Below are 25,706 nucleotides of genomic sequence, written 5' to 3'. Positions count from 1 at the left end.
GATGGACCGTATTTGTTGGACCGTTTGAAATGATAACGTATCGTGTTCAGGAAAAAGTTGAACTGATTGTAACAGTTTAGCGATGTTTTGTTTGTTCAGATGACTTGAGGAAAGACCAAAAAAAAAACGTAAAATAAAGGTTTGTTAAAAAATCAAAAAAATCTCTCTCTCTCTCTCTCTCTCTCTCTCTCTCTCTCTCTCTCTGTCACTAATTCTTTCTTCTCTCTCTCTCTCTCTCACTCACTCATTCTTCTCTCTCTCTCTCTCTCTCTCTCTCTCTCTCTCTCTCACTCACTCACTCATTCTTTCTTCTCGCTCTCTCTCTCTTTCTTCTCTCTCGCTCCCTCTCATTCTTTCTTCTCTCTTTCTCTCTCACTCACTCACTCACTCATTCTTTCTTCTCGCTCTCTCTCACTCATTCTTTCTTCTCTCCCTCTCTCATTCTTCTCTCTCTCTCATTCTTTCTTCTCTCTCTCTCTCTCTCTCTCTCTCTCTCTCTCTCTCTCTCTTTCTTTCTTCTCGCTCTCTCTCTCACTCATTCTTTCTTCTCTCTCTCTCTCTGTGTGTCTCTCTCTCATACAGTCTTTCAGGTCTTAGGGATCTTTAGAGGTCTTTCCACCCTCCTCCACCCCCCCCCCCCCCCCACACACACACACGCCATTTTTAAATAAAAGCCCCACAGAATGAATCCTAACTGAAATGCTTGTGATGAGCCTGTCATTTAATAACCGGTTTGTGTTTATCGAACATCATGATTCTGTCTCCTCTCCCCTTCTCCCCCACCCCCCACACCCCATTTCAAAATAAAAGCCCCAGAGAGTGAATTCTAACTGAACTGCTTGTGATGAAGCCTGTCATTTAATAACCTCTGTTTATGTGTGTCAAACATTATGATTATGTCTCCTCTCCCCTCCCTCCCCCACCCAGCCCCACCCTTTCCAAATAAAAGCCCCATGGATTAACTGTATGAAAACATTAAGCTCAAAATTAGGCTTTTTTGTTGAAATAATGAATGCTCTTACAAATACTGCGACAACTACTACTGCTGCTAATTTTTCGAGTATTACTACTACTACTGCTGCTACTACTTCTACTACAACTTTTGCTGTTGCTACAATTACTAGTGCTATTACTGCTACCATCAATATTATTACTACCACTGCTGCTATTACTACCACTACTACTATTACTTATACTACAACTGCTACTACTGCTATTCATGCTACTACTAGTACTAATACGACTACAGCTATTAGAACGACTGCTACTAGTACTACTACTACTGCTACTTCAAATACTGCCATTACTTTTACTACTACTACTACTACTACTACTGTTATATTAAATACTACGACCACTACTACAGCTATTACGACTACTACTGATACTAGGCTGCTACTTCTTCTAAATACTAATACTTCTTCTAAATACTAATACTTCTACTACCAATGATACTTCTACTACAACTACGACTTCTACTACTACTATTACAAATATCACTACTGCTACTACTACTACTTATTCTAATGCAACTAATACTTCTACGACTAATAATACTTCTACTTCAACGACAACTTCTACTACTATTACTACAAATATCACTACTTCTGAAATTTGTTTAAGCTACAGAAATTTGTAATCTTTCAACTTTTTGAATTAAGCTTTTTGCAATTTTCTTTTGAATGGGATCTCTATGGAGAAAATCTTCAAATCCTGTTATACTTCAACTTTCAAAGCCTTCTTCTTCCTCATACTTTCAGCTACAGACACCATAGTTAGACATTTCAACGAGAAGGTTTTTCAGCAGTGCAGTTTAAATGCTTTCGGGCTTCAACATTTTTCAGACAGATAGTCTCCCATTTCTTAATTTTCAGCAATTTTTCACAATTAATTTCAGCTTTCAGCATTCCAACGCATTTTCAGCAGGAAATGCTTTTTCTAGTTTGCTTCGTTCTTGGCAGCAGTAGTTAACAACATGTGATTAATTTGAGAAGTGATCAGGAGACATTCTAGTTCCTCCAAACTGGATGAAGTCAAATGTCAGCGTATGATTGAATTGCAGGGCAGAATGGCACTTTGTCGAAATCACCTAAAGTGAACACATCATGGTTATCTCGCAGACAAAACCTCTTTGTAACTTTGTGGAATCGCTCAGTTTACTTTCCTGAAAGAAGGCAGCCTAAATATAAGAGACACATGCTGGTGTATGGACCACATCTTCCTATGTAACTGGGTATATGTTAACTTAAATAATACAACAGAGGGATTATATGGATTGGTATCAAACACAGATCCTAATCTACTGCAGACTGAGCTATGTGATGCAGCCTTGCTCTACATTACCACAGCCTTCAGTGCAGCAGTTAACTGCACATGACAGTGCAGAGAGACAGTGCGTAACTCAGAATTCTGAATTCAGGTTGTCAAAATATACAGACAGTGTTGCAGCTGGTCTTGTTTGTTAGTGCTGGAGATCATGGCACACATCTAGGGGTGCTGCAGCCCCCCCCCCCATAAGACAGATATTTCTCCATGTGGGTTAGCTACAAGAAAGCCTTCCAACTTGCTGAAAGTGGTTTTCTGCTCATTGCTCAGTGGCCAAGTCCATTATAGCTCATTATTGTATCCATCAGCAGCACTGACACCGGAGGGCTGTGTGCTGAATGCTGAATGCTGAATGCAAGTGTTCTAAAGTGAAAGGGGAGTCACAATGACTGTTCAACTATGTGCCTGACATCTCAGTTCACTGGGCAGTAGGGGAGTCAAGTCGATTAAGACGTGACTGTCACTGGGTATTGTGTCTGGAAGATGTCCACGCTCACCCCTATTAAGCACCTGCTGCACATACGAGCTCGCTGAATGAGTTCTCCAACAGTGGAATGATTTCCTTCTGCAGGAGCTAATGGCCCGCAGCAGGTAGTAACGTCCCCCAGTAGTCTCCAGCATTGGTCATCTCATTGTCAACAGGAGAGGCTGATTATCCGTGATAAGATCTGTTGGTGTTTCCTCATTCTCTTTTTAATGGCTTTCCTTTACGGTAAGAATAGGGTAGACTGGAAGATCGGAAAAGGCTGCTTGCAGAGAAATGCAAAGAATGCCCGAGTTAAAGACAGCGGATACAGAGATTTAACACACCTGGAGGCTATGACACAACAAGGAAATACAAAAAATATGTGAGGAAGTCAACAGCAGATGGCCAGTATGATGTCATGAATCAGGTTTTCCTGTCAAGAAACAAATATGAGTGAAGAGTTGTCAGACAGAATTATGACTAACCTGATATTCAGACTGAATTGACTTTTTCTTTCTTTTCATTCATTCAGCCTGACATCATGTTCATGTTAGTCAGTTCCTGTTTGGAACTATGTTTTTATTAAATTCTAGTTCTAGTTGTAGTTTTACCAATCAGTAGTGAGTAACATGTCACATCAACATCATCTCCATGGACAGTTCATGTTCAAAGAACCAAGCTGATTTAAGATTCGTTATTTCTGGAGGTTGACAACTGTGTCTCATCAACACTTTGGTGTATCACATGGTTGTTGTTGCTTTTCATGGATGTAGCTGTGTAGCTAGCTAGCTACTGTATGTAGGTAGATGACGTTCCTAATCTTAAAGAAACAGTGAAATAAAAAAAGTTTCGTAACAAAATCTGCCTTTTCTTATTCTCTAAAATTTCAAGGTGTCAGTAATTACTATGGTGAGCATGGCGTCATCATATCTGATAGAACTGATGAAAACATTGAAATAAACCATAATTTTCCTTTACTGGAAACTTGAAGGTGACATACACAGTACATACACATTGCACAGAAGTGGGAGTTGGGTTGGGGGGCTCAGGAAGGTGCCAAAAGCAAACATTTGCTCCGGCGACCTTTAACAGGTTAAACTGGCCATGTGCTCTGGGTAAGACAGCAAACAACATTCACAAAACTGTTGAATCCTCCTTGTTAGGTTAGAATTGTTTTTATTTGTGTATGTGGTTCTCAAAGTCAAAGTGGATTCAGTGAATAGCTAGGATGTTTAATATGATTGGGTCTCCATAGTGTCATTGCTGGCCTATGGAGAGATAAGTGTATCTCTCGCCCAGAGCATTAGTGAGGCCCATAGATTCTCAACAGACTGTCTTATCAGAGCTAATCTGAACTCTGAGGGCCAGCAGTGACTCAGATAATGTGGAATTCAAGACCTCATAAATCAATGTCATATCTTTCCACCGCTACCTACTTCTGAATTTAGTGAACATCTGTCCCAGCCACATACAAGGTTAAACAGGCTGTTGCAGTTTCACAAAGTCTCAGCAATTTTCACTCCTTTGCTTTGGAATTTTAAGGCCTTGCATCAAGGCAGTGACACAAAGAAAATCATTATGCCTCCCAGTTTCTGCTTCTCACCTTGGATCCCTACCACATGAACACAGCCGCGCACTCACTCACACACACCCTCAGTATTTTTAACTCTTGCAGACCTCAGTGTGAGTGTGGAGTGGGACCCTGAGCACCCAGGCCCAGCACGGTTTCATCAAAAGGGCAAGGACATCAACATGACTGATCTATTTCTTGTCCCCAGCGAACAAGTAAATTACCATCACTTAGTCCATCACCCTTGTCACAGAACCAAGCTTTTATGTAGCTGACCTCAGTCTTAAGAGAGAAGAAGAGAGAAAACTATTCACAGAACAGATGGCAGCCTCAGCTCCAGGCCAGAGAGGGGTGGGAGAATGAAGTCTATTTACGCTCGTCGGAAAAGAAAGCAGAAAAGCTTCGCCCAAAGTGGAAAATTAACTGTGGGGTTATTTCAAAACTCGAACATAACTTAACTCTTGGGGGGGGGGGAGCAATGATGTCATCTTTGAGGTGTAACTCAACTGATATTAGATGTTTAAAGAAGGGACACATTGTTTTGGACTGAGGTTGCTGATAGGCTATATGTTGTGTTGTTAATGTTCTGGAATTTGAGCATATCCATGCCATATAATTCATCAGTAGACTCAGTCAGTGGAAATCACCACATCTAATTACGTAGAGTTCAAATGTGGTGAACTTAGACACAAAAATGTGTTAAAGTGTCGTTTTATTGCCTTTTTTATTTTTCCCGCAGCATTGTCCGGTGTGAGCTGGGTGGGGTGGTGATGGAGGAAACCGCTCTGGGGAAAAAGCTGTTACTCATTCTGTTAGTCCGGGTTTTGATGGTCCTGTATCTTTTTCCTGATGGCAGTGGAACAAAAGGAGAGTGACCCGGGTGTGTGATGTCTTTGCAGATGTTGCCTGCCTTCTTCTGGTGGCGGCCAGCATACACAGTGTCCAGGTCAGGGAGGGTAACTCCCACAATCCTCTGAGCTGTTCTAACCACACGGGCCAGGTCCCTCCTGTTCTCTGCTGTGCAGCTGGCATACCACACAGTAAAGCACTGACAGAGGATGGTTTTAATCACGCTTCTGTAGAAGTTTACCAGAAGTTCAGGGAACAGGCTTCCTCAGGAAGAAGAGCCTCTGCTGGGCTTTCTTCACCAGGTGGGATGTGTTCAGGGACCAAGTGAGGTCTTCAGTAATGTGGAGTCCCAGGAATTTGATGCTGTCCACCCTCTCCACCTCCTCCCCACTTATGTAGAGAGGAGAGGGTGTGGTCTTCCTGGATCTCCTGAAGTCCACAATGACTTCTTTGGTCTTGGTGGTGTTCAGGACCAGGTTGTTGTTCGAGCACCACTCAGCCAGATGTTGGACCTCCTGTCTGTAATGCATCTCGTTGTTGTTGGTGATGAGTCCCACCACAGTGGTGTTGTCTGCAAAATGTACTATGGTGTTGGAGGAATAGGTGGGGGAGCAGTCCTGGGTGAAGAGGGTGCACCAGTGTTCAGGATGGTGGTCGTCGATGTCAGGTTCCCTATCCTGACATTCGGTCTGTTTGAGAGAAAGTCCAAAATCCATGAACATGATGGTGTTAAAGGCAGAGCTGAAGTCAACGAAGAGCATCCTGACGTATGTGTTAGGATGCTCCAGGTGAGACAGGGCCATATGAAGTTTGATAGAGACTGTGTCCTCCGTAGATCTGTTCACTCTGTACGCAAACTGGTGGCTGTCCAGATCTGCTGGGAGGACGTCCTTGATGTGCAATAGTACAACATAGGTTGAAGATGTTGGTGAACACCTCTGCTAGCTGGTCGGCACAGGTCTTCAGTGTGCGGCCCGACACCCTGTCTGGTCCCGCTGTCTTGGTGATGTCGATACTCCTCAGAGCAGACCTCACCTGATGGTGCTGGAAGAAGAGTGTCTGCTCCTCCTTGGGCTGGATTTTCTCAGCTTTTGCTCCGCTGTGCTGTCTATCAAAGCGGGCGAAGAAGCGGTTCAGGGTGTCGGGGAGGTCACTGTCCTGACTGATCTGTGTAGTGCTGCTCTTGTAGTCAGTCAGGGTTTTAATTCCTATAAGAGAACTCACATTCATGAGCTTTGAGTTAGCAGAGACCAAAATGGAGGAAGCCATCATATTATTGGGCGACTGTGGCTCAGTGGTAGAGCAGGGTCGTCCTTTAAACAGAGGATTGGTGGTTCGATCCCCACTCCATGTCGATGTGTCTTTGGGCACGACACTTAACCCCAAATTGCGGTACCCCTGTACTGCATGCGGTGTATGAATGGGTATGAATGATTAGACAGAGTACTGATGGGCAGGTAGCATGGTAGCCCCTACCATCATAATATGAATGGGTGTGAATGGGTGAATGATGACATGTCGTGTTAAAGCGCTTTGAGTGGTCAGAAGACTAGAAAACAAGTGAAAGGAAATTTTACATCGTGGCCAAACAGTGAAATTAGTCCGTCAAGTAATGCCATACTTATGTTGAGAAAGCGACATCTGTAAATCAGTGGATAATTATTATTTTTTTTAATCAACTTCCCAGTACAAACACATGAATAGCCGTTATTTGAATCATTAGGTCCTAAAAGTTGTAAAATGCACTAAAAGCTGAATTACTTTTTTCCTTTGTGGATAAATCGAAATCGACACATATCTTAAATCAAATTAAAGCTGCAAGCAGCGATGAACGGGCCCTCGCCATGCGCGCGTCGGCGTGCCGGCGGGACTCCGGCCTGCGCGGCCGAGAGCGTGCGCGACCGAGAACGTCCGCGACCGTCGGACGGCGCGACCGTCGGACGGCGCGACCGTCGGACGGCGCGACCGTCGGATGGCGCGTCCGCGAGTGAGACATGTTTAATCCCGCGTGGACCGCCTGGTGCCGGAAATGACGCTTTGCAAACAGTCCGACGCTTCCTGCGTCCTCTGCCTGGCGCTACAGAACGCGTGCGTCATGTTGCTCTGTGTCAAGTGTGAACCACGTAGTGTAAAAGTCACGCAAATCGAATGCAGTTTGTCAGAAAACGCCGATTTCCTTTCGCCAGCAGGTGGCGCTGTGAGTACTAGTGAAAATAAGCTTGTAGACATCCTCAGGCCATGAGTTTTATCAAGCATGTGAAGTTTGAGACCGTTTGGAACAAGTGCAGCTGAGTTACAACAGCTTTTTTCACGGGGAATCACGTAAAGTAAACGCCCGCTACGGCTAAACGATTCCGTCAAACGTAAAGCTTTGAGTAACTTTTAATCACAACGGTCTTGACGTGGTACTGGCAAAATTTAAAGTGGATCTGATGAAGTCCCTAGGAGGAGTTCGTTAAAGTATAGCGACTAGAAATAGGGCAAAATCTATGGAAAAATTACACAAATATCAAAATGGCCGACTTCCGGTCGGGTTTAGAGCATGGTCTCAAGAGACTTATTTTTAAGTCTCCATAGGATACATATGCTTACCAACTTTCATATATGTAGCTGAAACGTAGCGCTGGGGCTGCTGTTTTGAAATCTTTTAGGGGGCGCTATAGAGGCAATTTAAAACAGCCAAGCCAAAAAACCATATACACTATGTCTTCCTATGACCTACGACACATGTACAAAGTTTCATGAGTTTTTGAGCATCCCAACACACTCAACCATCAGCTTCCTTTTTCATGAATACGATGCGTCGCCACGGCAACAGCATTCAACGAAAGCGCACAATATTCATGATCATGCATCATCAATGTCTTATGGCTATCCTTACCAAATTTGAAAGTCATCAGGTCACCTGGTTAGGAGGTATAAAGAAAAGTATAAAATATGACATTTCCTTTAGCCAGTGGGCGGCGCTATGAGGTATTGAATTGTTTTCAATTGAAATATGTTCCAGCTTGAAGTAGCATCATGCATAAGAAGTTTATGCATGATGCATATGTTTAGGCCCTAATAATACCCCATACAATTTCAAGAGGGCCTTCGCGGCCCGACGTTGTCGGTGGCTCGGGCCCTAATAATAATAAACATTACAATTTCAAGAGGGCCTTCGCCAGGCCCGACGTCAGCGGCTCGGGCCTTAATAAGAGTGAAACCTACAAGCCATGACCTTTTATTTAAGTATTTAAGGGGGGGGGGGTAATCGATACAGGATAGTATCGTGATATCTGCGAAACATATCTGGTAGAAACAATAGGTGGGCGACTTTGGCAGTAGAAAGCTTAGACGTCAGAGAAACGGACAATTAGCCCAAAGGTGGCGAGTTCAAATTCCGGTACAGATAGCACAAAAATTCTGGCAAAATGGCAGCTGGCAACTAGAGGGTTGTCGGAGTCTAGATCAACTCGGGTATTGTGCCCTCAGGCCTCTCCAGTTGATGGCCGTGTGTTTCTGTATGGGGTGTTTGGTTGGGTTAAATGCAGAAAATGAAGTCCCCTATGGGGATGAATAAGGTACTATTCTACAGGTGCAAACTCATCAGGGTGCATGAGGATAAAGGGTAAAAACTCATCCTACAATTAATGTAATCTTACTGCTACAAAAGTAATATAAGGGGGACATCCACTATGTCTGGTTCACTAGAGACACTCACCTCACCTCTTTCCTCCATTGTCTCTCTGTTGGTCTGATTATAAACCCAACCATGCTGATATATTCCAATGATATTATACCATATGATACCTGCCATGTATTTGATATTCTATTACATTTTACGTTATATTGCTGTACTATGTTATATCTTATACTATGTTATACTATATACTTTGTTGTATCGCTGTACTTGACTATATATCATGGTATACTACGCTATTCTATTACTCTGATACTACACCTTATACTGTGTCTTCCACAATATATCATAATGTAACATATTATAATGTTTATATGTTACACTTGCACTATATGCTGTTGTGTTAATACAGACAAACACTTGCTTTATCATAGCATAAAGCCCCCCCACCAGTATGCTTCAAGGGAGGCAACCACCAATTTATTAGTGGTTGTTGCAACATATAACAAATCTCTCTACGCCTTCGCATTGTCCTCGTTAATGCATCACACAATGGAGGAGGTAATGGTGGCAAGTTCCCAAGTTGAAATTGAAAAAGGGTGTAGGCCTTGAAGAGGATTTGTGCTCGAGATGGGTCCATTTCAGGTTTTGCCGGACGCATTTGTCATTATGAGATTATCTGGTGTATTGAAAAGTGCCCCACATCAGCAACCTTCAGAGGAGGGGAGGGGTAAGATGTGCATGGTGCACATTGTGTTTGTTTGTTTTTTTGGTATGGCGAGACAAGACATGCAGTCAGTCTCAAAGAAAACTAAAACTGTGCCAATATGGCAACATTTGGGATTTGAAGGCAACAAAAGACCCGAGCCGAAAAACATAAATGTGGCAAACGTGTAAACACTGCGGGAGTCACTACACTCATTCATGGGCTCTCTCAGTCTCATAATGTTCGGCTCGGGAGCGGCTGCTGAGTCAAGTGCGACATCAAGAGGTAAAACGATATACGATATATACCAGTGTTTGGCTTAATACCAAGCAGCTCTGAACATATTTTTACACCAGCCCAACCCTTGCTAGTACAGTTCCTTCGGGTGCCCCAGCTCTTGTCACTTCCTCTGACTGGCTGCTATTTAAGTGGGCAAACTGTGGCTGGCCATTTGGGTAAACCTCAATTCAGGCTGCGATGTCAGAATGTTTTTGCATTGCTAACTTGCAACGAATTGTTTCAGTCAGCTTGTGGGGCTGGGTGCTCCATTGTAAACATACGTGTCAGGGTCTCAGCGTGCTTCAAACTAACTAGGTTGCACAACACATAGAGTTAAAGCAAAAGTGTGGCCAAATTAAAATGCAGGGTATGATGCGTATGATGCCCTCATCATACAGATGTGCCAATGTGTGAAGTGGATAGCACGAAGCACTCACTGACTTTTATGTTGCCCTCAGTTGTGCATATGAAAAATTATGAAAACAGCGTCTGAAACTTTTCAGATGCTGCAAGACAATCCAAACGGATAAACTTGGTACGTTGATTGTACATTGTGATTGTCTTGAGGAATTTGGACAACCACAGAGGAGGTAACTTTTCCTCATGCCAGCAGATGTCTTTCATTAGCCATTTAGTTTTCCCTTCATTAATCATTTTCACAAATCTCAAAGCCACTAATTAGACTAACAAGCCTAGGGAGAAGGTGACACACCCTGAGGGACTCTTGGGAGTAAGAGAGGGCCTCTTTCTGAGTCATTTCTCCTGCTGGCTTTACACACACACACACACACACACACACACACACACACACACACACACACACACACACACACACACACACACACACACACACACACACACACACACACACACACACACAGAGTGTCTCTTTCAGCAGAGCGTTCGAATCAAACCTCACTATCTCAACACGTTAGGACTTGGGTTCAGTATTTATTATATCAGTGAGATTACAATTAAGATAACAATGTTTTTATGTTGAGGAATGAATATAGTCAGAGAACAGTCCGGATGTGTGTGTGTGTTATCTGCAATCAACATCCTCTGTATGGTTTTATCCAAACGCATCTAAGCATGCATGCACATGGCTGTGTTGTCTGTGAGACAGGCTTTATAGTTGATAAATGGATGCCCCTATCATCTGCTTGGGGAGAATGGAGCTCTGTGCACATATGCTCAAAACTGCTTTAAGTAAATCATTGTGTATATTGTGCTGAATGAGTTTCTCATTTAAACTTTTCTGAATGAGCAACATTTCAATTTGAGCAATGTTTGACATGTTAGTGGCCACTTCTAATGCTACTGAGTCAGTTATTGCAGCGCTGGGTTCCATATACCTTTTTTTATTTCCTGTATAGTATACATTTTTTTATACACAGCCTCATTGGAGAATAGTCGTGATGAGCGCTATGGCCTGGGAAAGTCGGGGTGCCTGGTGATGCTGTGACTGGCTGCGTGTAGTGAGTGAGGCTGGAATAGTTGGGTCAATGGCGGACGCCTGGCGTTTTTCTTGGAGACATTTGGGTCGGGGAACTGCGTCGGCTCTAGGCTGTCCTTGAATGGACTTGTCCTCTTGTCTCTGATGGGGGAGGTGGACCAGGAGATGTGGAGGGTTTGTAGATTGAACAGTAGTAGTTTTTTAAGTTGAAGAGAGATGAGCTAGCCGCGATAAGGACCATTGAAGATACTTTGTAAGGATTTGCTGGACTCACTTGCGTCCATGAGTTTTGGATGGTATAAAACAATGTCTCAAGCACGGAGGTGGTGGAGGAATTATCAGATTCAGTAGCTGGGCCTGCTTGCGATTGCTGGGAACTTTTGACTTGGTCATTTTGATACTGTCCAAAGATGTTTAGTTTCGTTTAGTTTTCTTTGTTCAAGAGGGACAATGTACATTGATGAACACTTTAAATTAAAATGTAAATGCACCCAATTACAGCCGCAAGGCTGATTTCCATTGTCTTTCCCCCTGCCAGAATGTACAGGCTGAGTGTCCTAAAGGAAAAGGTCATGCCAAAGTGTAATAGTAATAAACTAAAATCAATTACAGTCTGTAGCTGACAATACACAATAGTTCGATAATAAAAAGTTAACAATGGATTATACAGAGATTCTGTGGGTTTGAGTGTTGCTGTGCACGTGAGTGACCAGCTGGTCAGACAGTACACTAAATGTGCGAAGATCATGGAATGTAGGAATGTCCTGACTGCGTTTTCTGTCAAGCTGTTTTTGATGTGTCTGAAGTTTAGAAGGTTGAATTTGATGTGGGTCGCTAGCTTTTTGACATGGCTCTTGAAGGTCAGGGTGGAGTCTAGAGTTACCCCTAGGTACTTGAACTCGGTTACTAAGTCTAGCTCTGTTCCCTTTACAAATATGTTCGAGTGTGTTATTTGTTGGGCACGTTTGGAGAAAATCATACATACAGTTTTTTTAGTATTTAACAGGAGGCAGGATTTAGTGAGCCAAGCTTGGACATCAGACATAGCGGATGATAGGATGCGTAAAGCGTCTTGGTTGTTTGTAGCTGATGTAAAGATTACAGCATCATCCGCGTACATCTGTGTATGTATATTCTGACAGGAGTTGGGTAGTGTGTTAATAAACACGGAAAATAAAAGCGGCCCAAGGACCGATCCTTGAGGAACATCTACAAGACATTCAAGACAGGGAGACCTAGCACCATCTACAGTAACAGATTGTTTTCTGTTGGACAAGTATGATTTGAACCAGTTCAGAGCATGGGTGGAAAAGTTGAAATGGGTTAACCTGGACAGTAGGATTTGGTGATCTACAGTGTCGAAAGCTCTCTTGAGATCTAAAAAGATAGCACTGACACATGCATTCTTGTCCAACAGACCCTTGATCTTTTCAATGAGGACACACAGGGACGTCTCAGTCGAGTGGTGGGCACGAAAACCAAACTGCATAGGATGCAACAGGGGATGGTCTTTGTTTAGATGCTCTACAAGAAGTTGCGCAACCCATTTCTCTGCTATTTTTGATATTATCGGTAAGATGCAGATTGGTCTGTAGTTAGACATGTCAGATTTTTCCCCAGACTTTAAGATTGGGGTTACCACCGCCACCTTCCAGGCTGAGGGGACCACTGCATGTTTAAGGGATAGGTTAACCAGATGAGTTGCGGGTTGGACCAAAGAGTCCTTATGTTCTTTAAAAAGGTTGGCGTTAAAGCCAAAGACATCCTTGGCTTTGGAGCTTCTCATACCACTAATGAGCTTGGCTACCTCTGAGTCAGTTATTTCAGTGATCTTGAAGACAGGTTGGATAGAGTTGACCGGGCTCTCACTGCATTCAGGAGAGAAGAAGAGATTGGCTATCTCATCCACTGACTGAAAAAAAGTGGTTTAGACTAGTAGCCAGAGTGATGGGATCCCTCACTAGAAAGTTATTTATAGAGAGCTCTAGTTCCTTGTCCTGTTTGCATCTACATTCCTCATTCACCCATGGTAGAGAGAGTTACCCTTCTTCACCTTATTTCTCCCTCTACTGATGAAAGGGGCTATAATCTCTTTGACTGACCTGTTAAACAGATCACCACCACTCTCAGGGTTCATACATGAGAGTAATTTGGCCCAGTTGTATTCGTGTAAGGCTGCCGCTAGGTATGTCTTCCTCAGAAAGAGATATTTAGATCATGCTGGAACGGGGTAAGTAGATGGGGCTTGAAATGGATACCGTTGACGTCAGTAGATCAGTTCCTTCGATTGTTATAACAGTGTTGCATGCTCTCAGTTCTGGTAAAGAACATGAGAGTGGACAGGGTTGGGTAAGGTTGGTATTTATAGGAGATGCCGTAAGAGGCATGGCAGAGGTGTGGTCCTGCACCCGAGATTCTGCTAATGCTAATTGTTTTAGAGCCCAGTGGTGCTGTTGTTAAAGGGCGACTGTGGCTCAGTGGTAGAGCAGGGTCGTCCTTCAACCAGAGGATCGGCGGGTCGATCCTCCACTTGTCCATGTCGATGTGTCCTCGGGCAAGACACTTAACCCCAAGTTGGGGTATGAATGTTAGTTAGTCCTGATGGGCAGGTGGCACATGCACGGTAGCTCCTGCCATCATCTTATGAATGGGTGTGAATGAACATGTAGTGTTAAAGCGCTTTGAGTGGTCGGAAGACTAGAAAAGCGCTATACAAGTACAGACCATTTACCATTTGTTGCGTTGTATCTGACAGGACTGACCGATTAGATGAGGCTAATAAAGGCACAAGTAAAAAGATCCTCTATAACCAGCCTCATAGATAATGAGATGAAAATTGCTGCCAGCTGAGATGACATCACACATGTGACATTTAGGATGCAACATTGTGTTTTCACATATCGAGGGCCAAAGCACAAAACCTCCTATCTGCAGAATTTTCTGATTGCCGCATTTCATTTTGGATAATGAGAACAAGGAAGGCTGTTCATATTCAGTCTGTTTTAAAATAATCCCGCCCTTTATTGAAACTTAATTTAGAGCATCATGTTGTAGAACCTCTTCCAACTTGCACCAAATGATGGAAAGATTGCAAAGATCCTATCTGCAAATGAATCCAGGCATTTTTCAGATAGGAGGTTTTGCTCTTCGGCCATCGATATGTGAGTGTGTGTGTGGTGTGTGTGTATGTGTGTGAACATACAATATAAGGTTAGTGCTGAAATTGGATGGCTTTCACACCTGTAGTTGGGTCCAGACCATCGAGCAAAAAAATGGTTGCCTTTTTGTTGGTGTCTGCTTTGTGTTCACATTGTCTATTACAAATGAACCAAGAGTTGTAAACATAAGGAAAACCTGAATGATGTGCTAATGCTAAACACAAGCAATGCCCAGAAACTGTCCATCCTATGAGAAACAGCTATTAACTGGGCTCAGGCAATTTAAACGTCTACACCACCACTGCTTTATGTCACAATGTTGGCTGCTGAACCTTATTAAAAAGCTCATACTATAACTGTGTGCTCCCAGCCTTAATCACTGATTATCCTGTCTCAATGCCCGTCTGTTGAAGCACCAGTTTCAGTTATTTTTTGGTTTATGCATGAAGATTCCCTCATCCTCACCCCTGACACTGACAAAGTTTGATACTAGACGGAACCCAGAGGGCGTTATTTGGATCTCCAAAAGTGATATGCTTAAAACAATAATATAATGGGCTTAAAAGTTGAATGGGAGATGAACTCCTCTGTCTCTCATTTCGGCTTCACTGGACAGCTAACCAGCTACCTGTGCTAAATACATGTCTGAAATTGAAAATCAGTGAAATTATTGGGAATGATGAGACAAGCACTACCATCACTGTCAGTACATTTTTATTTACAGCATCATATATTTAAGTCCAAATATATGTCCTGTAGAGCAGTGATTCTTAATCATGGGGCCGGAGTGCCACCTAGAGGGCCGCAAAAAACTTTCAGTTTTGCACCTGTGGGCCGCGAGGGCCGCGGGACCGCATAGGTTATCAATTGAAGACACCAGAGATATAACTGTTATACATGAGACGCTCAGTTACAATATAGCTTCCCACCACCTGGTGGCGGTAATGCGTCAGTCAGTTGTTTAACAAGCTCCAATAAGCAGAAGAAGACACTCAGCTAGCCGTTAGCCTGTAGCAAAAGTTATGGATAGGTTTTTAAAAAGAAAAAATGAAGACGACAGTGGTGCCATACCCCCCCAAAAGTCTAAATGTGTGCGCAAGTACAATCCTGACTTTCTTAAGTACGGCTTTGTGAACGGAGGCAACGAGGCAGAGCCGAGGGCTCAGTGTGTGGAATGTGGGCTAATGCTATCAAACGAATCACTGAAGCCTTCAAAAATAAAGCGACACGTAGCGACGAAACATCCAACGCTCGTGGGAAAGTCTTGGGCTTCTTGTTGTGTATGCAGGTTTACATACACATGATAATAAATGTCTTTGTGATCATCACATTGTATCATCTCATTTATTTAACAAGGGTTTTGCCTGTTCAACTCCGCGAGGACGCCGGTGTCCTCGATCCCCTCCCCTTCCGTTCCTACGGCTTGCTTGCGCAAACTACGTCACAAAACATGGCCGTGTTTGGTATCCCAGCATGCCCAGAATCCTCATCTTTGCAAATAAATCATCGATTTTCTTTAATTTCTTGTGGATTTTTCACAAAAGGAGCCCAAACACACACTGTCCAAAGTCGCCATAACCGCTGCAAGTCGTATCTTGCAGCATTTCGAAGGAAAAAGACACATTACAGACCTGACAACGTGCTAGTGGATGTTACCATGGAGTGGCTTCAGAAAACGCTAGTACTTATAGTACAAACCTTATCTTCCTCTTCTATAAGCCGTCAACCAATGTATAACCTTTGCGTAACTGAGCTGCCCGCACACGCGATCGTGCGCTCGGTCGCAGCCATTATGCACAGCAAGTCTTCGACTATATATATGTAGTTTTTGCAATTTGCAAAGGCTAAAAATAAAAGGACAATAATATAATATCAAAATATAAAGGGAGAAACACCTTTAGTGTGTCAGAATATCATTTGGTTACCATGTGTCCATTTGGGTCTCCAAATATCCTTTTAGAGCGCCGCCGGGATCTCTTCATGGAAGAAACACTGTAGAATGTTCATACGTTGTCCAATCTTCTTCAAATGTGAGGCAGTTGTCAACTGATAGTGTAGTTACAGCCCTATACTGTCATTTACCTGCAAAAATACAGCCACAGGCAGTTATTTATACTGAAAGATACTTTTTTATTTTAATGCGGACAAAAATCTTCAATTTTTACTGACTCCAAAGGCCCACTGCTCTGTTTCTGTATGACCTACAGGTTTTCTGACACTTTTGATGCATATAGTCAGAGTGGTTCAGAAGCTACAGCCATTTTAGTGAGATCAATTAGTTAAACTAATAGTGTTAATATTTGAATGGGCCCCGGGACACTTTGTACTTGAAAAGTTGGGCCCCGAGGTCAAAAAGGTTAAGAACCCCTGCTGTAGAGAATCTTCAGAGAATCTATTTTCCCTCTGCCGTGTTAAGTGGATTATAACAGGGAGTTTTCAGTTTTGCTGCTTAAATACAATAACATGTGCAGTTGTGACACAGGAAATGTACTGCTTTAATGACAAGAGTCCATGCTGCTTACTGTCAAGAGGTTAAAGCTCTCCTCTGGTCACGGCGGTCCTGTGCGCGCTACAGGTTGAGCCCCCCCCCTTACTCTGGGCTGATGCTCAGAATATACAATAAAAAGTGCATTTAAAATCATAAAACGTCAAGTCACTGTCATCACTCATGTTCATTCTCCATCTGTTTCTCCTTCCTCTCTTTCTCTTATTCCTCTGTCTCTGCTCTGTGTGGGTTTTGTGTTATAGCCAATTGCATCCCTCAATGCCAGAATGGAGGAATGTGCCTTCGGCCTCAGCTCTGTGTCTGCAATCCTGGCTCAAAGGGGACGACATGCGAACAGAAGGCGGTGGCCACACACCCCTTTCCAGCCCTGCCCGGGAATGGTCCCACCAATGGGCACACCGCTGGTAACTCAAATGGACACACCAACGGACACAATATGGTACCTCAGCGGCCCATACCTCAGCAAGTTCTTCCCAATGGTTATAACTCCGCCCCCCCTCCATCCAACATGGCCCAGATGAAACTGAGTGTCAAGTCGGCCCCCCAGCTTGTAAGACCACATTACATCCAACAGCACATCCAACAACAGTAAGTACCATGCTATATTTGTTCAGGAAAAATTGTCTGAGCTCCATGCTGTATTTCACCAACTTCAAATGAATGTAGTTTGACTAACTGACTCTGGCAGAAGGTCACAAGAAGTACTCTCTGTCTTCCACTGCCGAGCTGCCCACACATTCTGCTACGAATAACCCTGGGCATGGTAAAGTGAAAGATTACCTTTTTAAACACAAGATGAAAAAACTGTAATTTGTAACACTTTTTATTACATCAACATCCAGATACGTTTAATTTACTTTTCCACATTTGACCCTTTCTGCTACAAGCTCATATCGCTGACCTTTCGGCCTCCCATTTTTTGTCTCTATTGAGAGAGCATGTGTTTTTGCATTCACCTTCTATGGTATATGGTGTCCAACATTACCCTAACCTGGTATGAGGCTTCATCTGTTGATAATCACACAGGCAGTTTGTTTAGCAGCACGCTGACTCTTTAACCATGTTTACACGTGGGATTAACAGACGTCTTGGGTGATCCGATCATAAGTGGACAGCTTTAAATACGATAGTTCACACCTGGAATTAGATTGCCTCTCCACAAGATTGACCACTTGTGATCAGATCTCACTTCACTGCTCTATAGAGTGGTCTCGTGTGACGTCACAGTTTAGCTGTCGGCCATGTTGGAGTACACACAAAGCCACTGGCATGCACGGCTGAGTCGCATAACCTATCGGTCATGGTGAACTTTTGTGCTGTCTTTGGTTGTGGCAGCAGAGCTGATAGAGACAAGAAATCATTCTTTCGTTTGCCAGCGGTCATTACACATCAAGGAAATGACACGAAGGAGCTATCCAAGCGACGTCGCGAGAAATGGCTGTCACGCATCTCTCGAGATATAAAGGAATGGAATTTGGCGTACACTAGAGCAGGGGTTCTTAACCTTTTTGACCTCGGGGCCCAACTTTTCAAGTACAAAGTGTCCCGGGGCCCACTCTGACTATATGCATCAAAAGTGTCAGACAACCTGTAGGTCATACAGAAACAGAGCAGTGGGCCTTTGGAGTCAGTCAAAATTTAAGATTTTTGTCCGCATAAAATAAAAAAGTATCTTTCAGTATAAATAACTGCCGGGGGCTGTATCTGTACAGGTAAAGGGCAGTATAGGGCTGTAAGTACACTATCAGTGAACAACTGCCTCAAATTTGAAGAAGATTGGACAAAGTATGACCATTCTACAGTGTTTCTTCATGAAGAGATCCAGGCGGAGCTCTAAAAGGACATTTGGAGACCCAAATGGACACATGGTAACCACATGATATTCTGACACACTAAAGGTGTTTCTCCCTTTATATTTTGATATTATATTATTTTACTTTTATTATTAGCCTTTGCAAATTGCAAAAACTATGAATATATGGTCGAAGACATGGTGTGTGAGTAGCGGACTTGCTGTGCTTAATGGCTGCGACCGAGCCCACGATCGAGAATGAGAATAGCTCAGTTACGCAAACGTTGGTTGACGGGTTATGGAAGAGGAGGATAAGGTTTGTACTATAAGTACTAGCGTTTTCTGAAGGCAGTAGCTCCATGGTAACAGCCGCTAGCACGTTGTCGGGTCTGTAATGTGTCTTTTTCCGTCGAAATGCTACAAGATACGACTTGCAGCGGTTATGGCGACTTTGGACAGTGTGTGTGTGGGCTCCTTTTGTGGAGAAACCATAAGAAATGAAAGAAAATCGATGATTTCTTTGCAAAGATGAGGATTTTGGGCATGCTGGGATACCAAACACGGACATGTTTTGTGACGTATTTGCGCAAACAAGCCGTAGGAACGGAAGGGGAGGGGATCGAGGATGCCGGTGTTGAACAGTCAAAACCCTTGTTAAATAAATGAGATGATACAATGTGATGATCACAAAGACATTTATTATCATGTGTATGGAAACCTGCATCTTCAATTGATAACCTATGCGGTCCCGCGGCCCTCGCGGCCCACAGGTGCAAAACTGAAAGTTTTTCGCGGCCCTCTAGAATCACTGCACTAGAGTATGTGCGGATCACTTTATAAGTGGTCAGTGATTTTATTTACAAATTCGTTTGTGAACAGTATTTAATAAAGGAAATATAAATTAAACTTGGACATGAGAAGGTTACCGAAGCTTCATCGGCCCGTGACAGCAGTTGTGCCAGAGACGTGTCGAGCGTGTACAACAGGCGAAACACAGAGATGCAGCCTCAGCATTGCTTGATATGAGTTTAACGTCAGATCATATATATATATATATATATATATATATATATATCCCTATACTCATCGTATAGGGATCCAAGTTACCAATAACCTTCAATTTGGCCAGGTAGCGAACCTTTGATGCACTATCCAGTGATTCAAAGTATTGTATTTTCGCCGCACTTCCTTGTTTACTCGCCGCCATGTAGGATCTGTATGTACTCCAACATGGCGGACAGACCTCGTAACTAAGGAGATCGTGACGTAGGTGAGACCACTCTATATGCAAATATTAAGAAATTAAAAGAAGAAGAAGAAATCCAAACTGACCAAGATGTTTGACACAATGGTATTATATCTCCATGGGCCTTTTTCAAAATTTCCAGTGTAAAACACCAGTGTAAGATATTTTATTGAGTTGCCTCTGAGCAAAATGCTATGAATTGAGTGAATTTAAGTTCCCTCTGGTAAGCAGGGATACAATGTATTTGTCAAGGGCTTTTATTGTGAAAGGTAAGAACGAGACTTTGCCGTCTTGGTTCAGACTACGGAGCGTCCGTGTTATTTGGTAAATGGTAAATGGACTGTACTTGTATGGCACTTTTCTAGTCTTCCGACCACTCAAAGCGCTTTAACACAACATGTCATCATTCACCCATTCATACACTGATAGCAGGGGCTATCATGCAAGGTGTCACCTGCCCATCAGGACTATCTACTCATTCACGCAACATTCACACACCGTATGACAGTGTCTTGCACAATGACATATTGACACGGAGTGGCGAGCTAAGGGATCGAACCGCCGATCCTCAGATTGAAGGACGGCCCTGCTCTACCACTGAGCTACAGTCGCCCCCAATTATCTGATATTGTCCGAATCATTTACTAATACAGCTTTAGATGACAGAGATCTGATATTTCAGATCCACATTTAATTTTCCTACTTTGTTGCACTGTTGCATTGGTGGTGTTACTTATTATTTGGTTATTTTCTCCAACTCCTCCTCTGTTTACTTTTGATTTAATTAATTTAAGTGGCAGTGAGGCAGACACAGTCTGGGGTTTTGCGTGAGTAACTGCTCTCATGGAAGTGCAGAGAAGTTTGTAAGACTGCAACTCTGCTTCCTGGTCTCAACTCTGGGTTGTCATGGATTAGGTCCACTAATATACTGGGTCAGATATGCCAATTGTCTATGAAGCTCACATTGTTTGCTGGACACCACCTTGACAGCAAGCGGCAGAATGATGACATGCGGCTAACATGTCATCACTGGTCCGGTTTGGAAGGGGGCCAGAGACATTGTCTTTGCGTACGTACACACCACATTAACTTTAGTGACCCCAAATGGCGTAATTGGGTGTCATTGTCGCCGACGTGAATTTCATTCTTATTGTATTTACGCTTATCCTTAGCTAGCAGTTTGAAATATGATTCACTGTCGCCCAATCTAGCCCCGGGAATCCATGTGACTATGGCTCCTGGTTTTTGCTGACTTCACGTTGTCAGAATAATAATAATAATCATCAAAGTATCTTAAGTCAGTCTGTATTCCAACTCTACCCTTATAATTATTGTCATGAGCTTTGCACATCATGGATTCAAGTGACCAACATGATTTCCTTTGTAGGAAGTCGGGGATTCACCCTGAGAGACAGGTTCTCAGAGCTCAGAGTAGAACTATTGATCTCTCAGATTGTAAGCAGCCTCAGATGTGCTGCATCAGATGCCCCCTGGAACCCTCCCTCTGGAGATTTTAAGGGCAGGTCAAACAGGGAGAAGACAATGTGGCAGACCCAGAACACACTGGATATATTTGATATTCCACATCAAGAGCCTACGTAAAGAGCTATAGCTAGTGGCTAGGGGGAAACTCTTTAATGGTGCTTACACACTGTAAGAGCCAATATAAAGTCTATCTGATCCCCTCAGTCAACCAGTCGGACAGCCTGTTACCCAGAACAAAGCATACACTCCAGAGATATTCTTCATTTCCCTCCCAGGAGTCCGCCTGCCTCAGTTAGGATATTGATAGCTTGTGAGCGAGCTCTGGTGAGGTTCAGTGGGTTCATTACGGTAGACAGAGTATGCCAGCTCTCGTGGGGAAGAATACTTGGACGACTTGAGTTTAGAAGTCTGTGGATTGTGATTGTGGCCAGAGCAGTGAAGGCCGAAACTGAAGCGATTCAGCCCCCGACACACACACACACACATACACACACACACACACACACACTCTTCACTCCCTCAACCCTGACTCACCGATCTGTTTATGTAGAAATGAGTGGAATCTTCTCCCTAATATTTAGGACTAGCAGGCTCTTGTAACCAGTCATTGGACACTCTCCAAACTCTTCCCTTATTTTTTTTTATTTGATGGCTCAGTCATTGCCAACCAGGTGGTCATGCTAGCTATTTTGTTGAGACTGGAATGAGATCTTATATTTATAACTTCTCTTTGGCTGTCACTATTCTGTCTGTCTTACAGCTCAGGTTTGAAGCTCTTCGTGGCTGCCAAATTTAGGACTAAGCATCTAGAAATAGTTGATCTGGTAGCATAACATTTTGTGTCCAACAAATACTGAAATCACTTACTTTTTTGGCTTTTTGTTTGAGAAAAACACATACACAATTCTCCATTAACTCCACTGTACCAACACGTTTATTTCTGTACTTAGATACGAATAACTTAGTGCAGTTTGACCTGTACAAGATGTAGACAGACAAAGAGGTGAAGGTAGACAGCAAGCAGTATAATGATTAGGACCCAAAAGCATGAATCCAAAACCCAGTAGATGGGGAGTCAAAAAGCAGGCATGGAAACGAGGCCTGCAAACAGAGAAAAGCAAAAAGGCAAAAGTCCGAGGCACAGGCAGAATATCATGCAGGCCGGTTACTGGCAGGCAGATGAAGTGGCTGAAACGCTTAGTGCGGAACAAGATGATCTGAAAGGGAACAGGTGGAAATGGGCCCGAAATGGGAACAGGTGGGTGGGGCCGTCAGGTGATGGGCATTGGGGGGAACAGGGGTTATTACAGGTCAGGAGGAAGTTGCAGGGTTGGAAATGACAGGAGACTTAACATGCAGGTAAAGATGAGAGGCTGTTATAACACCCTGTCGTTCAAAGATGAAACACAAGACCCAAAAAAAACATCGCCTTAAAAAAATTGTATGAAAATAAATTGCATCTTGTATTCTCATTGTGACACTGAACACTTTTTCACTAGAATGCACTTGCCACAACTTCATTTGAAATAAATACTATATTGATGCCATAAACATCATATGAAATAAAGTGCATGAGGTAAGGTTGTCTGTCACTATGGCTGGGTCCTTCCCGTTTATATCCCATTCCTCCAGGTTCAGTTTTCAGTAACTCTGCAATGTTACTGCTTGTACAGCTCTCGTGCATTGACCGTGTCTGCAAAACACGTGAAACTAGTTCCCATGTGTGATGTAATCGTAACATATGTCTCGAAGGGTCTAGATGTAGGGAGAGCGATGTTTTGACACGTTTCTCACCTCATCGTAAGTCCTGGGCACTACACTGCTACATCCATCATGTGTCGGCAGGACTGAGTCAGGATCGCGTTGCCCCGCTCTACAGTATACGGCCCCTTGCTTGTGAGACGCCATGTTTTGATTTTGGCTGGATAATCTGACAAGCCGGAAAGTCTTTGGCCTTAGTTTAGAAGGCAATAGGCAACGACATCTAGTGTTACAGATGCGGAGGAGGAGAATGTTTGACCCACACCGGGATTCGAGGTATTCGAAACATCTTAAATCTGTTTAAAACAGGATTTAAAAACAAAAACGAAAAAAAAATTGATACTCGTCGCGGACGTATCAATAAAACTATCGTCGAAAGAATTATCGTTTTTCCGCATTTTACATTCCTGTTTATTTGCTCGCGGTTGTCTTCTTCCCTGCCCCCCTGTAAGTGGACCAGCATGAAACTATTGCTGAAACAATGCATGTGCACGAGTAAATAAATAAATAAGGGACCCACCCGTGAAAACATTTCTCCACAGCTTACAAGGTACCTTTAATGCTGCTTAAAAGAAAATGTCCTTAAAAATATGATGTAATCAGAATCCCATGTGAAGTGCACAATGTTTGCTGTGGTCACGCAGCACAAATGAAAGAAATTGGATGAATTCCTCTAGGCTGTAAACAGTGGTGATAAAAAAAAAATCTAAATCCATGCTCCCTTTGCCTTTCTGAATATAGATTCTACCTCCCCTACCCCCAATAACACTAGATGCCAGTGTGTGTGTACACTTGTGTTGCACGCATGTTTAGACACATCATGTCCACCATGTGAATACAAATTCACTAATAATCCTAAGAGTGTCCAGAAGGTTTTTTACCAGAGGATGGTTTTATGACTATGTTTTAGAAATGATTATCTTACATGATAAAATGATACATGTAAACACATTACTGTATATCATAAAGGAGAGAGTCATACCCTATACATAGTTGCATAACCTAAACAGAAGATCTATTTATGACTTTACATGATCATAGCAGAGCTATTTACAAGGCTATCGTTTTCTGTTTATTTATACTGTGGCAGGGGGACCATCACATGAATGAGATGAAAATATTCCCGGTTGACAAATGACCTTTTCCAATACGTTTATCATCTCCTTTCTGTGGGCTTGTTAAAACCTTTATATGATTATGTTTGGTTTATTGTTTTGGAGACCTCTTAACCTTATGTTTTAGAATCACCATCAAGAGGAATTTTGCACTTGTACACTGAGAAATAAACTAATCATGATTGTCATGAAGTTGTGGCTAGTTTTATTATTTTATTATTTGCAAACAATAGGCTGTGAGTAAAAGGTTTACATTAGCAGGTTAACATGCTCATAATAAAAAATATTAAAAGATGTGTCTTAAAATAGTCAGGTACCTGTATGCACATTGAAACTAATAATCATTCCTACTGATCTCTTTCTGTGCACAAATATTTGAAAGTTATTATGAGGCTTCAGCAGCAGTCCTGGGCAGTGTTTCTTGCTGAGCTGCAGTGGAAGGATAGTAGCACAAAGAGGACATTTGCTAGTTTCACCCCGTCGTAGTTTTTACAGTTTTAGCGGCCAAGTTGTGTAAGAAGCAAATGCGGCCATCTATACGCCCACTCGCCTGTTGATCTTAAAATGAGCGTTGTTATCTTGAGGCAGCACAAAGCGAGTGCACCATTGAGTAAATGGTGAAAGTATTTTACTGCTATTTAAAGGGCGCATGATTCAGATAGCAAGGTGCGCCGACAAAGAACATAGTACATCAGAACTTTTGATTGAATTTTTCCGCAACAATTTATAGTGGAAATGTTTTTATTTACGTGAAGGAAAACAAAATCCTCTGTTAAGCACTCAGACAATACATGTGGAAGGGGGAGGCTCTCACAAAATGTGTGTAAGATGAGATAAGTCACCAACGTTATTTACATCATCCTCTAGGGACCTTTCATTGGAATCTATCCAATAGTTGTACCCAATAGGCGCCTGTCCAGAAATAATAAGTTTGAGAACAGGCTTGAATAGACCAGAGGATAATTAAAGCCAATCAAAAATGTGATTTACCTCAACAGACCCAAATACAGAGAGAAGTCAATAGAAACTGTTTTGCTTCCGTTGACTTTTTTCTGTATTTGCTTGGATCCACTCTGGTATAAGACATATTAACCCACTAACTGGAGACCTGTGGCAATACACCCTAGGACCCTACCAGGACCCAGTAAGACTGTATATAATGTAAATCTATTTTTATTGTCTATTACGATCATACACAGCACAGCATAGTCAAATTTTGCATTCATCTCATCCTAGCATTAGGAGCAGTGCATAGTAGATACTTCAGCTACTAAACGGTGCCATATTCATCACAATATGATACCATTGAGAACACATGAGGAGGTGAAGTCTTTTGTGAAAACTCTCATTAAAGCAGATCACTGAGCATT

General features: G+C 42.8%; 1 protein-coding gene across 3 annotated transcripts in view; it reads left to right on the top strand.

Annotated features, from left to right (window-relative positions):
* ltbp1 (latent transforming growth factor beta binding protein 1) overlaps positions 1-25,706 on the top strand; it is a 137,227-nt gene that overhangs the window by 14,978 nt on the left and 96,543 nt on the right. For all 3 annotated transcript variants that reach the window (XM_079280218.1, XM_079280217.1, XM_079280216.1), the window contains exon 3: positions 17,180-17,525. In XM_079280218.1, coding sequence (XP_079136344.1) covers positions 17,180-17,525 — 346 coding nt within the window. The remainder of the gene's footprint in view (positions 1-17,179; positions 17,526-25,706) is intronic.

This window comes from Melanostigma gelatinosum (genome assembly GCF_949748355.1).
Source record: "Melanostigma gelatinosum genome assembly, chromosome: 12".
In the NCBI taxonomy this organism is placed as follows: domain Eukaryota; kingdom Metazoa; phylum Chordata; class Actinopteri; order Perciformes; family Zoarcidae; genus Melanostigma; species Melanostigma gelatinosum.
This window is presented reverse-complemented; position numbering and strand designations above follow the sequence as displayed.